The sequence below is a fragment of the Mastacembelus armatus genome, chromosome 17 (genome assembly GCF_900324485.2).
Source record: "Mastacembelus armatus chromosome 17, fMasArm1.2, whole genome shotgun sequence".
NCBI classification, from domain to species: Eukaryota; Metazoa; Chordata; class Actinopteri; order Synbranchiformes; family Mastacembelidae; genus Mastacembelus; species Mastacembelus armatus.
Window position 1 is genome coordinate 18,792,047 of NC_046649.1, and position 25,055 is coordinate 18,817,101.

The 25,055-nt window shown below is 38.4% G+C and overlaps 1 protein-coding gene across 1 annotated transcript in view; it reads right to left on the bottom strand.

Annotated features, from left to right (window-relative positions):
* LOC113134695 (netrin-G1-like) overlaps window positions 1-25,055 on the bottom strand; it is a 47,555-nt gene that overhangs the window by 16,714 nt on the left and 5,786 nt on the right. The window contains exon 2 of the mRNA XM_026314174.1: window positions 9,492-10,135. Coding sequence (XP_026169959.1) covers window positions 9,492-10,135 — 644 coding nt within the window. The remainder of the gene's footprint in view (window positions 1-9,491; window positions 10,136-25,055) is intronic.

The following is a 25,055-nucleotide window of genomic DNA, read 5'->3' on the forward strand; positions in this document are numbered from 1 at the left end:
ATAAAAAATGAAGATGTGTGCTATAATCTGAAACTTATATTTATTAAAATATTTGGGTTCACAACCATAAATAAATGAATAAAGCACTTATTAAGCTCCATAAACTACTATAATGCACAACCTGAAGTGAATCTGTCCAGGCTGCCTTTAGCAGTAAGAGAGTTTGGGAAAAAAAAGACAGATGTTTCTACTTCAACAGTAATTTGAGCAGGGACAAGGCAAATCCAGCCAACATAATGAGTTTGACAGCACTTCTGTGCATTGACTCCTTTTACATTTTGGATAGCATTGAACTTTTTCACGAGGAGAGGGGAGAGTCACAGAGTCACCTCATTACACCAGACTGTGTCACCGTGAAATTGAAGAGTCCGATTAGGCTTGTTTTCGTCGCTCTGTGCTGTGGCCAATTTTGTCATTCTTCGGGGTGTAATGTAATACATCTCAAGCAAATTGTTTGCGTCCTCCATCGAAATATAAAGTATCCCCACCAGGGCTCCCCAAATTGTTAGAGAAATATTAGGAATGGATCACAAGTTCATTCCCCATGCTCCAATTTTCTGCTGAGGCGAAATGAAATTTGAATTTGCGTGGCTTGGGCCACTGCTACTGAAAGCCTGTGATTTGTTTCAATGACAGGGCCTATTATTGAGGTTGTGCATTGATGTAGGCATACAGTATGGTAATGTCTACCCCCCTTGTCCCACCTCAGCCCTCATGGTGGAGGGCCGTCTCATTTATGTGATGTAAGCCGCTCGGACGAGGAGGAAGCCGTGAAGAAATCAGCAATGGGAAGACATATTAATATGGAAATCAGAGGCCAGCTGCATGCTCTGTACATTGTGTGTGTGTCTGTTTGTGTGCACGAGCACAGTGTTAGTGCATGTGTTCACCTAATACAGTATCAGGGTTGAAAGTACAGCTATAAAAAAAAAATCTGTTTTCAGAAAAGTAGCGTTGGCACTCTAATGTAAAAAAAGAAAACACACACATTGCTTCTGCTACTGAGAACAACACACATAAACCTATACACACATATATACACCATCTGAATTCATAAAGCCACAACAGCCTTGTGTGTTCCATTGCAAGTAAAGCGTGATCACACAGTAAGTGTAGCAAAAGGCCATGTTGATGATTTTACTATTCATTGCTATTGCCCCTTCAGAGAGAGCTTACTTTCTCTGGCACCCATATATTATTTACAAAGAAAGCCTGGGCCTTAATGAGCACTAATTAAACGCTGGAGACTGGGAGATGACTGGCAGAAAACATCGCAGCATGTGACACACATCTGGTGGAAGATAAGTGAGCAGGCGTTGGCAGAGCTGGAGAAAGCCTTATGGTGGTAGTGGAGTAACGCTGGGGGTCGTGCGAACCTGCACTTGAACCTGACTTTCAAACTCTGTCAATCAAGCTGGCTACAGCTGTCATGGTTCACAGGGCATGGGCTCTGTGGACTGGAAGTGTGTGTACTGTATGTGAGAGATTCGATAAGAGCCAGTGAGTTTGTGTGTGCATGTTGTGTGTGTGCAGTTTCTGTTGGCTCATGTGGTTATGTGAAGGGCAAGATTGCAATATAGCCATTTAAAGGGGCAACAAGAAAGATTCCAGCTGAAAAAAATAACTGTGCATGTGTCTGATGGGCTTGCCTCAGTAATTACTTTGGCTTTCTGCCTTATAAATGTAACCTTTTCCAACTAGTCACATTTTCAGCTGCTATCAACTGCTGTCAACTGTTATCTGACTAAATGATGTTCTAAAAGCTTTTTCAAAGGCCATAATTCTTGTGGTGAAATGCTAAATCCTTGTAACACTAAAGTGAGAGATTTAGTGTGAAATTTAGAGTTTTTATTTAAAAAAATCTGCAGCCTTAAAACCATCATCCATATTTGGAGAATATACACTATTACCCATAAACTATACTTTGCATTCTAAATGGAAGCTACCATCTTGTTTTGTTTGACAATATCTGCAGGCTGTAACTCATCAAGACACATTTTAATGTTTTTTCACCTACTGCATAGAGAATCATAAAGGAAAAGGAGGGCTTAATGTAAATACTAGGCCAAAAATGGAACCTTTGCAATGGTTTCTTCAAATAAACAGCACAGTCTTGACAACACACAAAGAGAAAAAACATCCGTCTGTAGCAGTAAACAGCCTAGCAGGAAGAATAACAGATATAGCTCCTAGATGAATTTGAATATGGGTTCAAAAACCTTTTCATGTGAAAAATCAGGACTGAGGTAAGAGGAATAAAACATGGGCAGAAGCATTTTCTTGGAAAGTGGTTTACACAGCATGCAACATCTTTGTGGTAGAGGTCAACCATCTTCAGAAATGCAGAAATTGACTATTGTATTTGCACTTCTCATTTGCAATTTCCATTTTGAAGTATGTCTTAGCTGCCAGTAGAATAAAGGTGACTGGCATACAAGATAAAGATAAAGGGTCATATTTGTTTAATAAATAAAAATTGTGTTTACCAATCACAGACTGAAAAATGAATGAGGGTCATATGGTAACATTGCACAAAATAAGGTGTTGGTTAAAAAAATTATGAAATCATTTCCACCCACTAAACTAAGAATCAACAACCGATTCCAAAAAGCTACGCAATATTATCCAGTACTCAAACACTCAGAAGGAATATTGATTTATTTCCTCCTGCTGCATTCAGTCCTGCCTTTATAAAACTGCAAGCCTGAGAGAGGAAGGAAGACAGACACGCAACGAGAGTGAGAAGGCTATCTCTTCAGGATAGAAGGATATTCAATTGTCAGTAGTTAAAATGAGAGAGGGAAATGCCCTGGCCCATTACACAGCAGATGATATGGTGTAACATCATTATCGCTTTTTCTTGTATTTATATATGCGACCCATGGAAAGCACGTACTGTAGATATCCTCAGGGTTTAGATCTTCTGTATGTGGTTCTGCGGGGAGTGATGCCCGTCATGTGAATGCACTGTAGAGGAGCTACACATTTAAGACTCCTTTTAAGTGCAAGATACAGCTGAAGTGTGTGATACGGTACTTTTATGAGCTCAGGATTCCCAATGGGAGAGGGAGATACAGAGTTTGTCTGTGGCCCGAGGGGAACATTGGAGAGCATAAAATAACAGTAAAATGTTTTATATTTTATCTAAAACTATTATTCTTTTGTATCCAAATTGCCTTTGAATAACTCTTATGTATACCTCAGAGGGAAGGTTTAGGATAAAATATGTTTTTTAGTCAGAGCGAGTTTGCTTTTGTTTAACACTTGTCAGCGTAGAAAGTCAGTAGGGAATAAAGCATCTCTCTTTATTTTACACAACGCTAACCCTGTGTTAATGTTAGTTACTCTGTTAGTGCTAGTCGTTATGTTTTAGTGGGTACAGAATTGCACCTGACCTGTTGATAACAAAATGATGAAGCTGTTTTTTTCCCTCTGTTTGCAATATGCAAGTGTGTCGCTATCTGAGCAATTGTCAAACTAACAGTGGCTTGCTAATATAGGCAATTCAAGGGCCATTTATGTTTTATGTAAAGCCTTTTGAATAGCCTCTTTGGTAAAAGATGCTATAGAAACAACACTGCCTTGCCTCCCCTGTTTAGATTATATAGTATGGCTGACATATCTGACTCAATGCAAATTATTAAAGACGCAAACTGAGAAGACTGTCCTTTGCTTTTCACAAAACACAAAACCTCATGTTACAAAGTGTTACACCAGTATTACCAAATAACATTACATTTCTACTCATTCTAAATTTCATGCAGACTGTTAACTTCAAAACATGTTTTTCCCCCATTTATGCACATATAATGAAAAAGGTCACACGCTACTTATTATTATAGTATAACTGTATGAATAGATGGTGCAACCAATTTACAAATCCCCATCAGTAGACTGCTAGACCAAAACAAGCAAAGACACGCTGTAGTGAATTAACTAATTCAATCTTCTGTGTTCTAATTCACGTCACAGAAGTCGCACACATGGGATATGTAATGTAATGCTAACAGTCATTATTGCAGTTAAGGGAAACATGATGTACTGCATTTACAAAAAATACACTCACAAATGAAGTCGTACAAAAGGCCAGCTGAGTGGTAAGAGAGGCTGTAATGTAAAGTGTAGGGCATTCTTGAGCATGCCACTGGACTGACAACAAATACTAAAATAAAATATCATTTCTCTCGTGTGAAAATATCTGTTGACACATTTGTATTTACAGGACAATTAGACACTTTAATTTCTTACACAACGTACTAAGTAAATTTACCCTAATTAGACCTTATTTATATATTAATTTATGTACACACACCAACACCAGTGGAGATGCTATCAATCATTATCAGCAATTGAGGATCAGTGTCTTGCTCAAGGACCCTGTATATAGACAGGGAGAGCTGGAGATCAAATCACCAACCAAGTGATAAAAATCAAGATTTATTATGTGTGGATCACTTTTCAAAGTATATCTCAATCTCAATATGCAGTCTATATTCTGAGTTTATTGAGATGTGTTTTACTCTGTTTTTGGGTTGTGTTACTGAATTAAAAAGTGAGATTGTAGTGGGAAAACAGTGACACTGAATTGCACAGTCCTCACCATGTAGGACCTGGCCAGGTGCCATTTTTACTGTTACTTTGACAAAATCTTGAATACTGGGTAAAGGGGGAGGTGAGAAGGAAAAATGAGGTAAGAAAAAAGACAAGAAAAGGTTAGTGGAAAAATAGAGAATGACATGGGTGGAAAGGATGGGGTGGGGTGGTGAGAGAAATAGCACATTAGCACTTATGGATTAGCTGCCTCTCATTCCCAGGCCCTGCTGCAGCCCTGCAGATGTGCAGCTCTGACCACGCAGCTAGCCAGGAGCGGTCATGTCTTAATTAACAAGCAGACATCTGATCAATAGCTGAGGAACAATGAAGAGGGAGACGTGAAAGGTGGGACAGCCGGCATGGTTCAAGGTTTTTGTTTTCCAGTGCTGTGGAATAACATTAGAAATCAATACCATGGCTAGCCCCCCATACATTCTGACCACTCAGGAGTGGTGAAGAAAAAAGTCCCACTTGTGCCTTTTCCTTACGTCTCCTCTTTCCCATCAATTTCTATCACAGCTGGTCATTGTAAATTTTGTCACATTATTTTCAGTGCAATGTCAGTCAGAGTAATGTAAAATCAGTCTTCAAAGCTTGTGTTCTCTAACAATTGAATTATTAAATGAAAAATCTGTTATTTTTGTGCTGCTATGTGTGGCATCTGAACCTTCCCAGGATTTATTTCTGAATGAAGCATATTTACTTTTATTGGTGCCTGATTTACTTCAACCTGCCTCAGGCACTTAAGTTTGGGATTTCTTGCAACAACTTCCAGGAGTCTACCAATAATGAGCCTCATTCATTAAACATTCGTACACACAACCTGTGCAGGCCATAAATGAGCCCAACAAGTGCTCCAGCTTAAACAACACAATGCAACACTTTGTTAGTTTTAGGAAAATATAATACTTTGGGTTAAAAAAACAACTTCATTAAGAAGAATAATAAGTAAATTTATGCAGTAATAAATATTATATAGTCAATTAAAGTTGAATGTAGACATACAAATCAAAGCATACGATGCTGCAAACAAGAGCAAGGTGAAGTAGTTTTAAAAACAGAATTAATTTCATTTTTTCCTTAAATATGTATACTGAATATTTTTGTAGTGCGTTGTGTGTAGTGTGTTGAATAAGTTGGGTTGGATATTTTTTCTGCTGATAGTAATATCACAACACTAGACAGATGTCACATATGTGATCAATTGCCATATCTTTGTTGCTTCATTCACTGTTATAGCGAGCAGGGGACACAGTGAAAGGAAGGTTGGCAGAGGAGATGGCTTCACTAGATGTGTGGAAGTGAAAAGGAGAAGATAACGGAGCCTTTTTCAACATGTCCATGTTTTCTTTTGTGCTATTGATCTCTGCTTGCAACTGAAACTTGTAGCAGTAAACATAAGCAGTCCAAGATGACCTGTCACAGTTATAGCAGTACCCATGTAGTATCTTCTTAGCTGCTGTCAGCTACAGTAGTACCTAAAAGACCCCATATGCACAGCACGGTCCTTTAATGCTGAGGCATAAATGAAACTTGCGGCAGCTTGTTAAGGAAAGGATATTAACGTATGAAAGTCCCACTCACTGTACACCTATTACTGCTACCAGTACTAATAGCTTGAGTTTGTTTTATGATGTGATTGGTTTTTTGTAACATTTTTACCCAAATTCTCGACTCACAAAGTTATTTATTATGTTTATGTTAAAATACTTAATGAAAGGTGTTGGTAAAAATATGGTTATGCAAAATGAAGCAAAATTGTTTCCAGATCACTGTGAAAATGTAATTTAACATTTATCCAGTGTGCCAGTATTCATTCACAGCCCTGACATTCATGAACATATCCACAGGTTACCTGACACTGCAAATATTCAGCTGTGGGTGAGTTTATCAGCGTTTATGGAGTATTCTGGGAATTCTTAGACAGGATGGCTATTCTGTGATAAGGCTTTCACATTTGGTTGTAGCCAGAAGGCTGCTGAGGTTGGTGGGAACTCTAATCAGTCTCTCCCCACCCGCCTCCATCACCCTGTTTCAAGTGAGTTACTGATCCACCTCTGGACAGAAATCGTATGTTTATTTTCTTTTCTTTTTCACTGCAAACTTTTGGTGGAAAATTGAATTTGATGCCCAGGGGCAAGATGGAAAATTGGGCAAAATAGCTTATTTTCCCACCATCCAACCTTTTGCTACTCTTTCTAATGAATGGCAAAATAAGATATCGGTGGGAGATGCTATTCTGTGCTGGGTAGCAGGTCTTGCAATTTAGAACTCATCAATTCATGTTTACAGTATAAGTGTGAATATTGGAAGAGTGTGTCTGACTGCAGAACATGTATATCTCTCTGATAGGGCTCAATTGGGAATACTGTATGCGACCATTATGAAAAACTTGTTGTGGCATGTGATCAAAGACATCAGACATCATGAAATGTTGTCACATTGGTTGCTGGTTATGAAAGCTCATGTGCAGCAACCGATTTGTTCAGATTTTGCAAACAGCAGTCAGACATAATTAAAAAAAATACTAGATAGCTCTGAATATGTGAGTTATTTAAAACAAAAAACTAGCTTTCTCAGTAGGGAAACCTAATAGATTAAACCATAAATCTACACATTATTAAACAGGGCAAGGCTAAATTTGGAAACACAGCCTGGCAATTCTGAATGTCTCCACATTTCACTGATGTGTCCCTGATGATTACCATTTAATCAGCTGCAAATGCTCTTAATTACAAGATTAGTCTCCTACCAATTAGCTAACGTGCTAATGGTTCTAATCTGCCATTGAAGTCGACTGAATTCTAATTAGGGACTAACTGTTTCAATTCACCTAGGGCCCATCTGATGGGTCATTACCAACCCAGTTATTCTCATATAAACCAACTGCAGCAAGCAACACAGGTCCCATTTGGAGAGCAGCTGTAGAGGCTTTACAACCATTGTGTGGGCCATTTCCATGCGTCATGAAACAACAATGTTTCCATTTCCCTGAAAATCACAGAGGCTTTCTAATGACTCACTGATGAACATATTATACACAGTAACATTGCAAGCTGTGTTAATGACCGGAAGTCTTTTTAATTTTACTGAAAGGGTAGGTTTCAGAATTGGAAAATTAGTAAACCATTAACTGCAAACACATGCTTTCATCATTCTTGTTTCCAGCGAATAATGATAAACAGTGTATACTACCTGTTTAACACCAAATGGCAGACAGCAATTAGCAGCTTAAAAGTCAGATTTTTCCCTCATGAGTTGGTAGTGACCAGAATAGAGCTAAAAGGAGAGTGAAAATTGGACTTATGTTAATTGGGTGGCCAGAAAGATAATAGGAATGCGGTTGTCCTGGGAATGTGGTTGTTTGCTAACAATTTTGCCATAAGGAATATATAAGCTAATACAATGTTGCTGCTGCCTATTTATTCAGCTTTAATTAAACTAAAGTCATTTATCACTTTCAATACCTATTACTACTTTTCCTACGGTGATTTGTGGCTTCTGTCAGCTGCATTGTAGGAAGTTAATTTTAACTGATTTGGTTTCATTTCAATACATTTTTTTGAGTCACATATGATTCTTCACACTAGCAGCTGACAAACATTCTCAGTCATCATCAGTGAAAAGACAAGATCATCGATGTTTAACTGAATAGACAATAGTGTTTAAAGCATAGCTGTTAACTAAAGTTCAACTCTACTGAATGTACATGTACTGTACTTGCTCTCTGAACCAGTGATGGTGATATAATATTATGGGAATATGTCTGTGGAATCTTGATGTGTGTCTGCAATAAAAAATGTAGAGACACACATTAAAACTCTTCCCTTTACCACGGCTCACAGGAGTCAATCTCAGCCCTCTTTCCTGTCATGTTAGGATGATAATAAGTAATTTAGAAGACTAGAGTTCAGTCTGTGTCAAAGCTGCCATGTTTCCTCCAGTTTAGAAGCAGAATTTTGGGCTGAGTTGAAGCAACTAAAACATGTTTTGAAAATTTGACCGTACTGTTCTTCACTCAGTTAGTAAGCTCTGTTCACTGACTTCTGTACATCCATTGATGTCTGGACTGTGACAGCAACATTTTCAATGTCTCACTGTAATTTTGGGATAATGGGACAAGTTCTGTATTTTGATGAATTAGTGCCAGAAATCGACCACCAACAAGTCAAAGAGGAAGAAATATGTGAACAATAGCTTTCACAAGTAATTGTAAGTATTTTTCATAACAAAATGAAGGTTTGTTCATACCAGGAGGGGGGACAACTCTGTAACATGGAGAAGCAACAATCTACAGGTTTTCATTCCTACTGATCATCCCAGCAGGTGACTACCATGATGAATAGTTCTTCCCTCCTTGAAGAAGTGCAAACCAGCATGTGGTGTCTTTGTTTGGAATAGAAACCTGCATACTGTTGTCTCTTTGTAGCACATTGTTGATTTATAATTACAATGTGTGATAATAATAATAATCCCCCAAAATTCTGTTGTGTAAATATAAATCTGGCATTATTCGATACTAAGCATAAGGAAGGAAATTCTAGCGTATTGCCACCTCATCACAGACCTCCTACTGTCTGAAGACAAATTTAGAAGGCTGATTTCACCCGCACAAAGGCCAGTCTTAACGTACTGAAAGTTTTGCATTTAGTGAAAAAGGTAAAAGTAGACCATTGAACTACTGGTGAAGCAATAATATACTGGAGAACAACAGCCATCTAGTGCAGACCTGGAAGATTGCAATTGGAAAAATTTGTTCTCTCTTGGTTGTTTATGAACATAAAAATTACAATAAAAAAACAAAACAAACTACATTAAAAGACAAATGAACTATTGAAACTTCAAGATGTTGATTTAATTCACTGCAAAAAGCAGTAAGAAATGTAAAAGGGTCTTACCTGCCCTGCACCTTGATGTCAGAGATAGCATAGAAGTATCTGGACAGATTGTTCTCATCCACCGTGGTGGCTCCAGTGGCTGGTTTCAGCAGCCTAATCCTCAGATCAGTGATGGTGAAGAAATCCCTCAGGTTCTTGGTGGTATCCAGCTGGCCGTACAGCGAGGCCATGTTGTGCAGTCTAGGCCCGGCAAACAGGGCAAATCTGTCCTTTATCTCAAAACGTACTGTTTTATCATTTTTCCACACATAGCCTCGGGAGTAGTCCTCTGTGCAGATGATATCCAGCAGGGTGCGCTGGGTGAGGTCATTCACTGTCTTGGGTTCCATGGTGAAAGCATCTAGGCAGTCAGTGGCGTAGAACTGGTAGGGGGTCCAGGTCTGCCCATAGTCAAGTGACTTTTCCAGGACCATCTGCTCTGGTCGGCCTGATTCAAAGGTCAGCACGATGTCATCAGTCAGCTCAATCGTCTTGTTCCACGAGAGCGTGATGTTGACCTGCAGGGGCTTTGGGTACTTCTTCCATGAGGTGGACTGCCAAAAAGTCGTGGGGTTGCGACCCTCAAAGTCAAACATCAACTCAGGAGGATGAGCCAGTTCCTCAGTGGAGGCATCACATTCATTATTGCACATATAAGGATTCTCCTATAAAAACAAACAGATACACACATGTAAATGCACATTACATGGAAGGTCCTAAACAGTAACCAGTCCTGTAACACACTGGTGAAATAAAGAAGAAATATTCTGAAAACAGGATAATGTACTGTAATATTTGTAATTAGAACAAAACTGATCTTCCTCCAAATGAGATATTCTGCTTGGAGAACTGGGTTCTCTGAATTGTCACCTTTTCTCATGCAATAGACCTATATCAAAAATTAAGTGGTATATACTATAAATCAAATTCTAGATTATTAACTAGAAGGGAGAGGTATGACCATATTACTTCCACTCTGGATTTTCTTCACTGGCTCCTGGTTTGTTTTAGGTAGAATTTTAAGATTTTACAGATTATTTTTAAAGCCCTTTGCAACGTGGCCCCAGTCTACATCTCCGATCTTTCAGCTTTGTAGGAACCTCTCTGTAACCCAAGATCCTCAGGCAGTGGGCTTCTGCTTATCCCAGTATTGTGGTTAAAAACTAAAGGGGACAGAGCTTTTGCTGTTAGAGGTCTGAAGCTCTGGAATGACCCGCCTGAGGAAATAAGACTTTCTGACTCTGTGTCATTTTTAAATTTTGTTTAAAGATTTATTTTTAACACATTGCTTTTCCTCTTTTTATTTGATTCCACTGCTTTGATAGTTTTATGTAATTGATGTTGTCTTTTATATGTTGTTGGAAAGCATTTTGTAGTACAGTATTATGATCATATATACATAATACAAGTGTTTGCCCAGTGAAGTAGTAGATCATGCAAAATGTTTCATACTGTAACTTCAAATCATTGCAATGAATTTTTTTCCTCATTAAACTTTGAGCCACTGACCACAACAAATGACATACAGTAATTAATACCTGAGATCCAGGTCATTAGATTAATTCCATCTGTGCTTGGGGATGATTCATTTGCTTTTTGTGTTAAAATATTTGAATTTCTTCTTGGCTTTCTATGTGATAGCTGCTGCCCATGTTAACTGAGAAGTAGGTAACACTACAGCAAACCGACTGATATTTTGATTAAAATGGTGTTGAAATTTTTCAAATTAAGAGCCTGACTGGAATATTTTAGAGGTTTTTAACTTGTCAGTTTATCTTTGTGCAGAAAATGTTTTGTACAATAATGGTACTGCAGTTTAGTTACTTGGTATAGTTAGTAGTTAGTTTGAGAAAGATATGTTAAGTAGTTTGAAATGTATGAAAGGTAGTAAAATATTTAGCTTTGAATTAAATATTCAGAGTAAAAGTGGAATCCTAGGATACTTGTTAGATATAGCAGCTCACTACAATATAATGGTCCAACCCTCATGATTGCAAACCCTAAAGCATCTCTCGGGTCAGTTGTTGGTCCACTTTGCCTCAAAAGGTTATTTCTTTTCCAGTGCTCCATTGGCTTGCCATCCTATCAGGATTTCACCACCATATTCAGTAGCCTTTCTAACACATTCAGGCTAACGTGTATTTTATAATCTGGCCCGAGAGCCGCAGGAGAGAGTGACCCTCTCATTAAGATGACAATGTGAATCCCATATTCCCGTTCAGCACCATTCCTGCCTCCACTACCACCCAAATTGCCAGTGTAATTGATATTCCTGTGTGGTATTTCAGCTGAGATGGGAATGGAATCCCAATGAGTGTTTCTTATGAAACACGCAAAGGGACATGCATTTTTCATGGGCCTCTGTCTGCTCTGTACTATAGAGTCTGGATATTTGTGTGAACATGTTTGTGGGTAGAAAGCAGAGCTCTTCATGTGTTTGTGTTTATTTGTGAGCGGAATAGAGAGCTGTGAATGTGTTTGTTGTGTGCACAAGCAGTATGAACCCCTCGGTGTGTATGTGTGTGCGCACGTTTAAGTGTGAGTGAATGGTAAAGAGGAAGGGAGAGAGCTGAAACATTGCCAGAGAGCACAAGACACACTCCAATTGACATTCCTCTCACCTCTGCTCCAGGAACAATGAGGTTAAGTGCTGATGAGATTCAGATCAACTGTAAAGCGGTTCGATAATCAGCAATCATTCAACACTCTACACGCAAAATTATCTAAAGGTGAGAACAGAGCTATCTGCAACATTACTCGCTTATCTCTTCAGTATTGCAGTGCATTCAACCCCGACTGCCACTTTGTCGAGTGAAGATCACTGGCAGGAATACTGATAAGCTGACGCCATTATATTTTATTTGAAAAGACCAATAGCTGCTTTTTGTCTTTGAGCAAGGACCCAAAAAATTTGCTAAAGAAGAATTTTATTAGATACTTTATCTTCTTCACAGAAAGATATATGTATGACTTCCCTGTTTTTAGATACAGATCTGCGCAGTCCATTTTATTTCCTGTGGGACTGTGATATGCTATCTGCAACCTGCTCCTCAGCTAGAAGTGATAACTATGCAATGAGGTAGAACAGGACTGAGGGATTGTGGGTCACTAGGCCTGCTCAGCTGACTCAAAGGAGCGTTGAATGATCCAATTAGGAGGGTAATAAGGGTTATGTTGCTAACACAGAGTGGGAGAATAAGAGAGAGTGGGAGGGAGAGAAAATGTTGAAGAAGTAGACCTTTTTGCCATGTTTTTTTGAAAGAAGCTCTCAGTTGCTAAAAGTATTCTCCTCTCACGCCCATGCAAACCCACACACACATGCAGAGCCAACATAAAGCTTTAAAGGCCACACTGTTGCCTGAAAACAGAAATGCTGAGAAAGAGAGATGTGAAAGAGAGAGTGAAGGGGTAATAGGGAGGATGGTGGCTGCCTGAGTTTGGCCACAGGGACAATAAATTGTACTTGTGTCAACTGTTTACCAGTGATGTGTGCTGAGGCTTGTTATATTCCATACTTGTGCTTGAACAGCCTTGGAGGTCTGCTCAGAGCTCAGACCTTGATGGTACTTGGGGACAGAGGGGAGGTAGATAGACACAGACATTGTAAGAGAGACTGAGCTCCCTGTTGTCATCGCAGAGCATGAATTTTCACTTATATTTGTTTCATTTGTTGTCACGGTTTGTTTCATGGGAGCAGTGGGGTGGCTGCCTTTGCATCTGCTGAAATGGGAACCTTACTTACAGACAATATAAAGAACTCAGACCACACAGTCCATGGCTAATGAGAAAAACTATTTCCCAGCTGAACAGCGAGAAGCCGAGTAAATAGAAGCTTTAAGGAGAGAGAAATTTGCTTCCTCATGCCAGCAGAAGAAATGTTCAGAGACCAGTGGAAAGCAGTCATAAATTCAATCCATAATCATGCATCGACTTCAGGCCTTCAGGGAAGTGATCATTCTAACCAAGGAGCGTGTTCACATATGGAAGCCAGCTGGGGACAAACCTTTCATAAAAGCCCCTTCCATCATTAATAACACTCAATAATGTGAGGGCACTTTTCCAATCGAACATTAAGTGACACGTACAGTATTTACTTTCCCTTCGTAAAACTCACTACACTGGAATGCTTTCATAGAGCCCAGTGAAGGTGGGATGATAGAGAAAGGTCAGGACCTTTAATTGGATTTCCTGTCATGGTTATTTCACAACAAAAACACTGCCTTATGAAGATCAATACCTTCTGTGGTCATTTAAAATCCATGGCTTCAGTACCATGCCGAGGGGCAGCTATTGAAAAACAATAAACCCTCAGCTTGATCCGTTACCTGCCATCATGGATGTTGAAGAGGAAAATAGTCAGCAGAGAATTAGAGAGAATTAAGAGTTTTGTATCAACCTAATGAAAAATGTGACCTGGCCTTACAATTGACTTGTTTCCATAAAAGTGTAATTCAGCATAGATTATTATTAAGGTATAGGTTATCGTAATGTAACTTCTAACCAAATGTCATGTTGATAGACCTATGATTTTATCTAATTTATGTCTTTTTCTTCTGCTCATTATATTTATCCTATAAATTACACTAAATTTGTTAAATATAAAAGTGACAATCCACCAAGTTTGTGCACAAAGATTATCAACATAGTCCTTTTCAGGGAGCATTCAAGCAATTAAAAGGAAACCATTCTTAAACAACAGATCAAACATTAACCTTGTTTTTTCTTATTATCAGTTTCTTGTGCTGCTGTAATACTTAATTCTCATCCCAAAGATCTATGCTACCTACCTCAGTTTAAAATGTATCAGGTTTTTAAATTCACACCACCAATATTTTTTATGGTACACATTTTACTTATTATCATGAGTTTTATTTTTTATTTTATATTTGAATATTTAAACAGATCCCTAAAAACCCATGCCATATTAGTCAAACAGTGTTCCTAATTCTGCACCTATTGACATGCGGCATAGCCAATACTGCAAGAGCTTCTAATGGCCTGTCTCATATTGGTTTTGCTGACATCTTTATTGCCACCATGGATGCTGTGTAGCCAAGCCCAGCTGGTTTTTATCAATGCTATATGATCCGTCTGGGGGCAGTGGCTTAGTGCAGGAGGTCTGAGCAGCAAGTCTGCGGCTGGTCACAGCTAATGATGTCCTGATCTCTGCAGCCTATAAGGTCAATCCAATATTACGGTGTCATATAGTAGGAGAGCAAGCACACACAAGGAAGAGAGAGAAAGAGAGAGACAGTGCCAAAGAGAGAGAGAGAGAGACTGGGAATGTGAATCCAAATGCCATTGACTCAGATATAAAGCAATCAGGACCTTCAGCTTTTCAGATCATCATGAAGGCTCAGTAGATATTTAGATGTAATTTCATGACTGTGTTCAATAGTTTATAAGGGTAATAATAAGACTCTATGAAGTGTGGCAAAACAAACAACATATGTCCCACACCAATTAAAACATTTTGAATTTTTTTGAAATATTGACAAAAAATCTACTAAAATATAGCAACTGAAATTGGTGACAACACATATGTAGAAAACATTTTAAATGAGCAATGCACATGATGCAAAAAGCTATGCATAGAGCACACACACACACACACACCCTCACACACACACACACCCTCACACACACACACACACACACACACACACACACACACACACACACACACACACACAAGCACATAATGTTGTGATGTGAGACAGATGATTAAATGAGTGACATATGGCCTATGAGACTGACAGAATGCAACCTTCTGTTGATGTGCCTTTTGACACAAGATGTGGCTTGGCAGATAAATTCTCTGGCCAATGACAGCTGCTGTTGAAGGATGGACACAGGCAATCCAACCAATCAGTTTAGCTGACAGCTTTCTGGACGTGAAGCTCAGATCATTCACCACAGTTTTCTACTCAGGCCATCTCCTTTATGGCAGCCTTGTTATTTCAAATTTGTGACATTTGAGCTTAAAGTCAGAGATGTATTCAATGCTTTGTTTTTCCCTAAATCGCTCCAAGACGAACAGATTTCCTCAGTAAATGCTTACAAAATTAATTTGGCTAGACTTCACTTGAGTTATAACTCCTTTTATGAATAATGGAAAAAATGTGCTATCAGTTATCATAGTCCTAGGGGAAATTTATTTATTTTTTTTAAAATTTTGGGTAGAAACACAGGCCCACAGCATGTCGAAATATCAGCCTGTACATAAATTACACAGCAGTTGAGTCAGAAGCCACAACAATGGAAAGGTAGAATATTAATAGTTATAAAACACCATTTGTCAGTTAGTTGCAGCAAATATACTAAATCAAATGACAGGTCAATAAAATAATGACTTATTCAATTTTGATTATGTTTTTATTTGCCTGAGTTCCTTCCAACCTTCCACCTGCATAAACACGCAGACATAGAGCACGCCTACACTATTCTGCTGTACATGCAGGCACATATACAGTAAATACCAAATAAATAGTTGAGGTGGTTGTTTTAGATTAGAACTAAAGGCAGTGCACAGATGTGGTTTGTAGGAATATAAAATTGATGGTGATAGTGATGATGATAATGAAGATTATAGTGATCAACAGTATATTAATCGCCTCGCTCCCTTTTATTAAACTTCCTCTCTCTATTACCTGACAAGATATATGCAGTTTTGTTGCCTTATAACAAAATGCCTTTTCAGAATGATGCTTCTATTGGTCATTGTTTTACTGCATTTCATTTCTTTACTGCACTATATACAGTTATGTCTTAAAATAATAACTATGACTTCATTTGCTAAATTAAATTTAAAGGATAATGCCATAGTACAACTCAGGTCCTGTTTGGTCATTATTTTGAGATTGTATGGTTGTTAACTTGTTAATCAATTTGTAAATGTTTGATTTTTCTTTCTTGTAAAACACTTTATGTGCAGTTTTATTGTCTAAAAGCAGTATATAAATAAATGTTGAATTGATTTGATTTGATTAAGTAAATGCTGAGACATTCCACTTAAATGTCGACACAGTTTGAGGGGGCCAAGAAATATCTTAAAGGTTGAAATCCCTTTATTTGTAAGTATAATCAATTATGAAAGAGAAAAAAAAAAAAGATTTGCCTTTAGTGCTCTCACGCATTTCCCAGTTGAAACTTGGAGAGGACAATGTTATTATTGCCAACAGGCTTTGGTCACCTTTACATCTATCATTTGAGATAAAGCTAAAGTGTGAAACATACAGTAATATAACATTAATGAGTCTGTGACCTGTGTGTACCTTGTTAGTTTTATGCTGAGCCCTCAGTAACTTCCTTTGCAACACAGCATTTGTGACTGTGAGAGAAGTCTCTCCCTCTGGACCTGAGGTGTTGCTGGATTAATCACCCCATCATCCTGCTCGGCCTTACACCTCCTAACCTGCCGCATGACACCTGCAGACCTGTCACTGGCCCAAACCCCCTTTATCACACTTCCGGATGCCCATCCTCATTCATGGGGTGCACCAGATGAGGAGAAATTTGATAAATGGCAGCTTTGTGATATCACTCGGCTGTGATTTAGTGTTCAGGGAGTTGATCTAGAAAAACAAAAATGACACTGATTTAAACTGAAGTACCACTTGACAAAATCACAGGATGCCAATCAGAGACCACAGTAAATTCTCAACTTTGAGTCAGTGCAAAAGGTAAGCTCTCTTTGCTCTGCACTTACACAGTACGTCGATATAACTCAGGATGATACATTTGTGGTGATACAGGGAAGACAGGCCAAAAAGATATCAAAGTAGATCTAGGTCGGCTTTTTAAGAGGAGGGAATGCTCAAGTATATAGTGAACACAGAGACTGAATGTGGATCTTTTCAGAGTTTGGTATAAGCCCTGATGGAAGAGACAGCTGAGATGAGCCATGGTGAGATATTGGGAGAGTCAGAGCTTTGGCAGAAACTCAATAGTGCTTTAATGACCTGCAGTCAGGGCCAGCAGTGGCTCACAACAGAGCCAGCCTTTTCATTCTTCTGACCTTCAGAGGAATGAAGGACAGGAGGATTTGACATCTGACCTGTGAGTGCACCATTATTTCATATCTGTGGTTGGAGGTTTATAAATGTCAGAGATCTGACAACAGATAATGAGAATTCAATATCATGTATGTAGTAGAATTTCCCATGAAGCCCCAGACGAGACAGTCCAACAGGACAAGTAATGACCCCATGAAATTCTGGCCATTAACATAGCAGCGAGAACAGTGCCCATATACACATGCACAGAAGAGTTCTAAAAAACACTAAGTAGATAGAGAGCTGACCCCTCATCGCCTGCACAAACACTGATGGTGCCACCTTTGATATTGATATATATTAATAATGAAGATTGGGTCTGATTCTTCAACATTACATTTGCTGTCAGAGTTCTGTTGTCCATTTGTCGTGAGGGTCATTAAAGTGCCAATGGTCAATCAATGCAACACAGACTCATCAGGACTGTTAATTTGGACTCAGACTCCCTGGGGTGCATGCATGTTATTCTGCAAAAACCTCTATGCAGCTTGCTTCAGTGCTACTCCTTTCATCATTTTTCATTTTTAATTAGTAAATGCTGTAAAAATGTAAAATGTAAAATGTAAAATGCTGTTGCATCACTGATTTGACTTTTTGTTTCTCGGAGTAACAACCATTTCATTGCTTTTAGGTCTTTCATAATCTCTCTGCTTTATTTACTTACCACAGCCTAATATTTATTTTATCTTTCCCTTTTGTGTCTTTGTTTTCTTATTTGTAATGTTTGTTTTTGTTGCTGTGGTGCTAGTAATGAACTTGCACAATCAAAATGGTCTTGTTCTTGCAACTCAGTCACTCAACCTTAAAGGATCTATACCTCATAAACAGCTGCGTTAAACTATATTGCTACTTTTCCATGTTTTACTTTTATCTATTTGCTATAAACCCCATATATTATAATTCCCTGATAAAATGCCTGCGCTTGTGTTTTATAAATTTAAATGCACTTTTAAAATTTCCAGGCAACAACTAACATACATTCATTTTTGTGTAGTATGAAAATTAAGTCGCCCACATGAGCTTTATATAGTCTCAGCTCTTCAGGCCTCTAAAAATTCAAAGAATCAGAAAAGCACTGGTTAAACCTCACTTAATCTGCTGTAACCAGTGAGCTTTCACAACTAAATATGGCTTCATTTTAAGGCATCACAGGCTAAAAAGGTTGGAAACCACTGTATACCACTACTAATGTAAGTACATTATTGCCACTAAGCACACATGCATTTTTGTCAAAAATAAATATAGTCAGTGGAGACTTTTCAAATCGATCTGCTCTCCATCAACTCAGTATTAGACTTCCACAGGACACTTGAAAGAGAGAAATGTAAAAAAACAAAGCTGGTGTTGCAGAAGCTGCAATATCCTCACTTCAGTGGGTGAAATTACAATAATATTACTAAGAGTAAGAATAATTAGGGTTGGGTCTCAGTCAGCATTACATTTTCTGTGACAGTTCTGTTGTCCATTTGATGAGATGCTCATTAGAGTGGACCAAGTTACAGTGAAGAAGCTGTCCCCATGCTTTTACAGACCTACATCCTATTGTTCCACTTGGAACAATAACAACCAAAAAAAAAAACAATAAAAAAAAAAAAAAGGGATAATTTGAGACTGGATAGAGTGCATTAAAAAATGTCAGGATTTAAAGAAGGAAAACACATCAGTATGTTCCTTTAAGTGGCATGGCTGCACACAAATGAAAACATACAGTATGCATCAGGTGGGGAAGTAAACAGCACATCAGAGGGAGCAGAGCTGATGGCTGTAATTTTCTATCGGCGCAGACATCTGATCAAAGCAAAAACACAAACTTCTCCCGGCGCTCGTGTTTTGATTTGCCCCATGCCAAGCACTCCGCCCTTTGGAATGTAGCCCTCGCCAAAGCAGTCCCTTTGAGGACTGCAGCACAGCCAGTCTGGCCTTCTGAAGTACACTGCTTGGCAAATCAACCGCGCCGCGATCCAGGGTCACAGCCTTGATTGGGATTCACGGGGCGTCAACAGACGAGGGGAAACGCACTCCACATTAATTAACACCTGGCCTCATTATCTGTCCCATGTGGTAGAGTCCCACTGGGGTAAATTTAACACCGCCTTATTATCATGGGGGATGGTGGTGGGCTCTCATCTGTGTGTACATTTGGTTTAGTGTGTAAATCTGTATGGGTTTATGTACAGAGAACTGCATCAGAGCGATTTGAACATGTGTATTTGTTGTTTTTATGTATATGAATAGCTGTGTATTTTCTTTTGTAATTACAGTGCGTTGCTGCACATTGCCGCGGTCATGAGGTAGGTTATGTGTGGGATTAGATTCCCTCTGATGTCAGGATTCAATAAAAAGCTTTAACATTGCCATAATGAGAGGTTGTTTAAGGCTTCGCTAGATCTCTCTCTGTGCTCCGTATCCCAAAGCAGACACATCGCCTGCTTGTGTGGTAAAAATTGATATCACTCTTGGCAAAATACTTTAGATTGAATATTTTCCACATGCAGATGTTTGTGTGTAAAACAAACACACCAAATGAATTTACAGGTATTTCTTTTGATCTAATACAGACAGAGCATGACACTAATAATACCAGTTTGGTAAGTATGAGTCTCATTGGCTTCTGCTATGCCTAAAATATTAATACACTGCTCATTCAGAAAGACACATTGGATAAAAATAGTCTCACCCATATGACAAAATTCGTGTGTTGAAAGATGTATAGTGTCGAGTTTTGGAATGAATTATTCTCTACAGTATTCAGTACAGTGTTTCATCTAACATGATTAAATATTTCAACCAGCTCTATACTCATGCAGTACCTATGCATTGCATATTGCACTCTAGTATCTCATCTAAGCATTAATTTATATCATAGACACAACACAACAGCTGAATGCAGTGACCTGTCAAACTCTTGTAGTCACATTGGGGTTGGTATGCAACCAGAAACTGCTCAGAAACACTGGGCAGGTGGATAAAATGTTGTTAGTTTAGATAACTTATATGTATAACTACAAATCAATGTTTTTTCAGCAGCAATTTGATTTCAATATGAAACCCCCTCAGACCTCATCTTCAAGTTCATTACCTGTACTAGTTCCACTGAAATGGTGGATTTTGGCCTAAAATGTTGCTGCTATGAATGTTTTTGAGTTCGTAGCCTCTTGTATAGTTTCAATCTTGAATGTCACATCTCACCACCAAGCCTCACAGTTTATCACACATTGTGTAACTGTTTGTACAAACTGGAATTTCTAAATAATCAACTTAGTTTTACTTCTATTAAGCTGTATAGTTTGAAACAATTGAAAACAAAATTAAAGTCTAATTTGTTACCCCAGTATGCCTCCATCCTAACAATACACTGATTAACTATTCTAGAATCATTGCATTATTGATTCTGACTCTAGCTAGTTTCATATAAGCAGCTTTAAAACATATTAAAATCCTACACTGAGGGATTCTAAGTGACACAGACTCAGTGCTCAGCCATTTACAATGAGATGCAGAGGTCATCACAGAGAAATTGATAGAAACTGGGATGAAATTGAGAGAGTGAAAAAAGAACAAGAGCGAGTGAGAGTGAAATTGCTGCATTGTTCATCAGTGTGTTAGCTCATAGTGTGTCAACTCATCCCCCATCTTTTTAATCTGCATAGTTATTAGAGGCTTTTATTAATTTGAAATGCCAAAGTGAGGAATAAAGCATTACTGAAATGTCACCCTTTCACTGAGCATGATAAAATCACACCAGCCACTTTTTGAAACGAACATTTTTCCCTTCTGTACTTTCATCCGTACCTCTCCCCATCCTCTCTCTCTCTACAGCACAGTCTCTTTCACTCTTTCTCAGAGATCGATTGGGCTGACAACATGATGGCTGGGTTTCCTAAGGGGAGGTGGGTTGCAACTAGGGTTGCCACCTTCAGTGTGAAAAAATAAGGGTCGATCCACTATTATAAGGGACGGGTGGCAACTGTAGTCACAACAGTTGCTTGCCATCTGACCACTATATCTCTCTTTCAAGTCTTGCCCCTTCAACTCAGACTGTGATTTCTCAAAATAAAAATGAATACAAAAACATACAGCTCTGCCCTCTAAAGCTTCAAAATACACAGCTAACATTTTGACTTCTTTGGGATTTTAGAGGTAACACAATTAAAAGCTGATATGTCACACACTCTATAATACCTTACAGAAACAGGTCCAGATTTTAGAAATATTTGCTTTTGCTTCCAGAGTTACTGTGCATATAAGTAAAAAGATGTCAATGTCATGCCTTTGCTTTAAGTAAGGAGCTGGAACCAAGAAGTCCTTAGTCTAACTTAGCACAATGGCTGGAAATATGGGAAGCACCTGGCTCAGCTCTGTTAGAAATGAGAAAATAATTAGAACTTCCAAAATAACTTGAAGGAATACTTGTACTTTTGTGCTGAAAATTAGATGAACAGAATTTCATGGCTGTATGTGTAATGTAGTGCAGGTCGCTAGCCCAACCCATAAATGTGTAACTCCACATAAAACCATAAGAGATAGGTTTCTAATTTTATTGTAAATTAGGTAAGAAGAAAAAAAAACAAGATAGAATGCAGCCAGTGAGTTTTAAAGATGCCTTCAAGGATTTTTTGCCATTGGATTTTAACCAGGCTGTTTCCTTTTACTCCCATTTTTTATGCTAAGCTAACTCAACTCCCTCCTGACTCCAGCTCCATAATTAATGCACAGAAATGAGGCTGGCATCAATTACATCATCTAAGTTCAAGCACGAATAAGAATAATTTTAGGAAAAGTCACATTCCTATGCTTTAGCCAGAGATGCTGCACAGACGCACTGGGTTAACTATATCAGCCACTATAACAGAAGCTACATACTACAACCTTCTTATAACCATAATATTCTGGAAGATTATTTGCTGTGTTATCATGGTAAATAGGTGAATGAGGCCTTTTTTAAAAGGCTATATTTGTAACACAGCTGTATTCACACCAACAGAGACCTCTGAGGTTAAAGCTTTAATGTGTTCTTCTCCCATGAGCACTGCTTGATTGCTTGACACTCCTCAGTCTGGCCAAAATTATAGACAGTGTCTTGAGGGAGGGGAAGTCCTTCACACACACATGCACTTCCCTGCTAAAGAAAAAATCTTTGACAGATGGGTGAGCCAAGATGAGTTTTCTTTTTTTTTTTTTTTTTTTTTGGGTGGAGGGCGTTTGGTCTGGGAGAAACAAAGAACCTGCCTGCCAAATAGCTTTTGGGTAATTCAATTATTGTATCTTTTACAAGAATCCCATTCAGCTTGTCAAAAATAAAAGGATGGTGAATGGGTGTACATACTCTGAAGCTCGTGAGCGTGAGAAGAATTAAATTTAATAGTGAATGAATTCCTTTTATTTTTAAAATTACATAATGGACAGTTTAGTTACACTCTTATACCTTTACTGAAATCCTAAAAAAGCTGAGAGACACGGCAAAACCGGAGCCACACTGGGTGCTGAGGGGGGATTCAAACTTAAAGTAGATGTGGTCCATGGGTCACCACAACATCATCAGTAGGAAAGCACTTGACTGAAAGCTCTCAAAGAACTGCCTCATTGGTACTGACAGGCACCACACACACACACACATACACTGAAACAACAAATTGTTTCTTGTGTAGTGAGGTGTAGGACAAACACAGTGATTCACCAATGTAATATTCATGCTTGCATAACGCCTTTGGCAGAGGAGCGGCAAAAATGCATTGACATAGAGGTCTGCAGCAAATTAGCTAAATATGGCTGAATTATGGAAGAAAGCAAGCTGAGTAATATCATGAGGTAAGAGGATTTCCTTTAAATCATTCCAAAATACCTTCTTATCTCCTCCAATATGTGTCCTCAAACATGTCCCTGCTTCAAGGTTCAAACTACAGTAAGATGATTTAACATCTTATGTAAAGTTTGCAGATGCTGAATTTGAAAAGAGATGAGGGTTGAACTCAATCCACTTTCACTTGCTTATTTCAAATGTACACTGCTAGCTTAGATAAACTTGTGTAAAAATAATTGAAACTATTGTACCTAAAATAACAACTGGCTTCTAAACAGAAAATGCTCTAAAGATAAAACTGTTCTCTTCAATAACCTTTGGATATGCACAAGGCCCACACAATAAAATTTGATGGGTTTTAACATTACTTAACCATGTATGTTTCGAGTACATGGTTAAGTGCTGCACTGCTTCAAAACATTTGCGTGCCCTGATCTCGGGTATATTAAGTGTGGAATATACTGTATATCTCATTTTCATTTAATCATATGAAAAATAACATCACAAGCACCAGCTGTTGACTGTGCCCTGCCAAGTAACTTGGTTCCATCACGTGTCACAGAACACAGCTTAGGGTAAAACACACCAGAAAAACTGTACAATTTGGGATGAGAAACAGAAAAACAGAACTGTTTATAAAGGTTTCTATTTTAAATATAGATAATGGGGAGTTTGAGCTTGCATGTGGATTTGGATTTGCATGCTCATGTAATTTGAGCTTACGGGCAACAAAAGCAAAACTGCAATTATTTGAATTTGTGCTGAGAAAGCAATAGTCCTGTCTACACCTATGAAAAACATATTTAAAACTGGCTTTCAAGTACTGTGCCGGGTGTGGAGGAAAATCTAAAAAGAATGAAGCACTTATACATACAATTAAAGCTGCTCCATTTCAGATAGAAAACATGCATTCAAATATTAAGCCATTCTGAAAGACTCTGTCTAGTCTAACCACAAAGCCCATCACTTTTCTTTATACCTCCATGCATAATTCATCTGTCTTTGTATTTACAAACCTCTTAGAATTAACCTGTCACAGATACCAGAGCATAATGCCGACATATCTTTATCTGTCAAGTGCTCACCTCATATGGAGCATCCAGCTTCCACATGTTCAATCAATGCATGGATATTATGCGTCATCAGCTGACAGAAAACAAGGGACACAGAAATTAAAAAGCCAGAAGACAAAAGAGGTGGCAGCTGAGTGAAAGAATAAATGATGATTTCCCCCCTCTCCTAGAGTCAAGGGACATGTTGCATGTCATCTTGGTGTCGTTGTAAGCAGTGGTGCAGTGATGATGGGCTGGGCAGGGCCAGTTCAGAACAGAGTCAAGGGCACCAGGGTGGCGGAAAGCTAAATGTTCCAACTGTTCCCTGTCGCCAAACAAATACATGGGTGAGTGACTTTTTCCCCAAGAAGAAAAGGTAAAGAGATCAACGAGGGGCAATAGCTATTTCAGGTTTGACCTCTGAACTGATTAGTTATTTCAGCAAATAGAACTAGACTCAATTCATGATACTGATGCTCTAACTGGTTTCCCACAGAAATAGTTTGCGTCTGAAATAAATTTCTATTTACTATACAGGGCACCATGTATAATAACCAATGTAATAACCAATAACCACTATATATAATAACCAATGTATTTGAGTACACTCAGTAGAAAAAAAGAATTTTCTGGTGGCAAAACTCAATTGCAACACAATGTTTTTTTGTTAAAGCTGTGT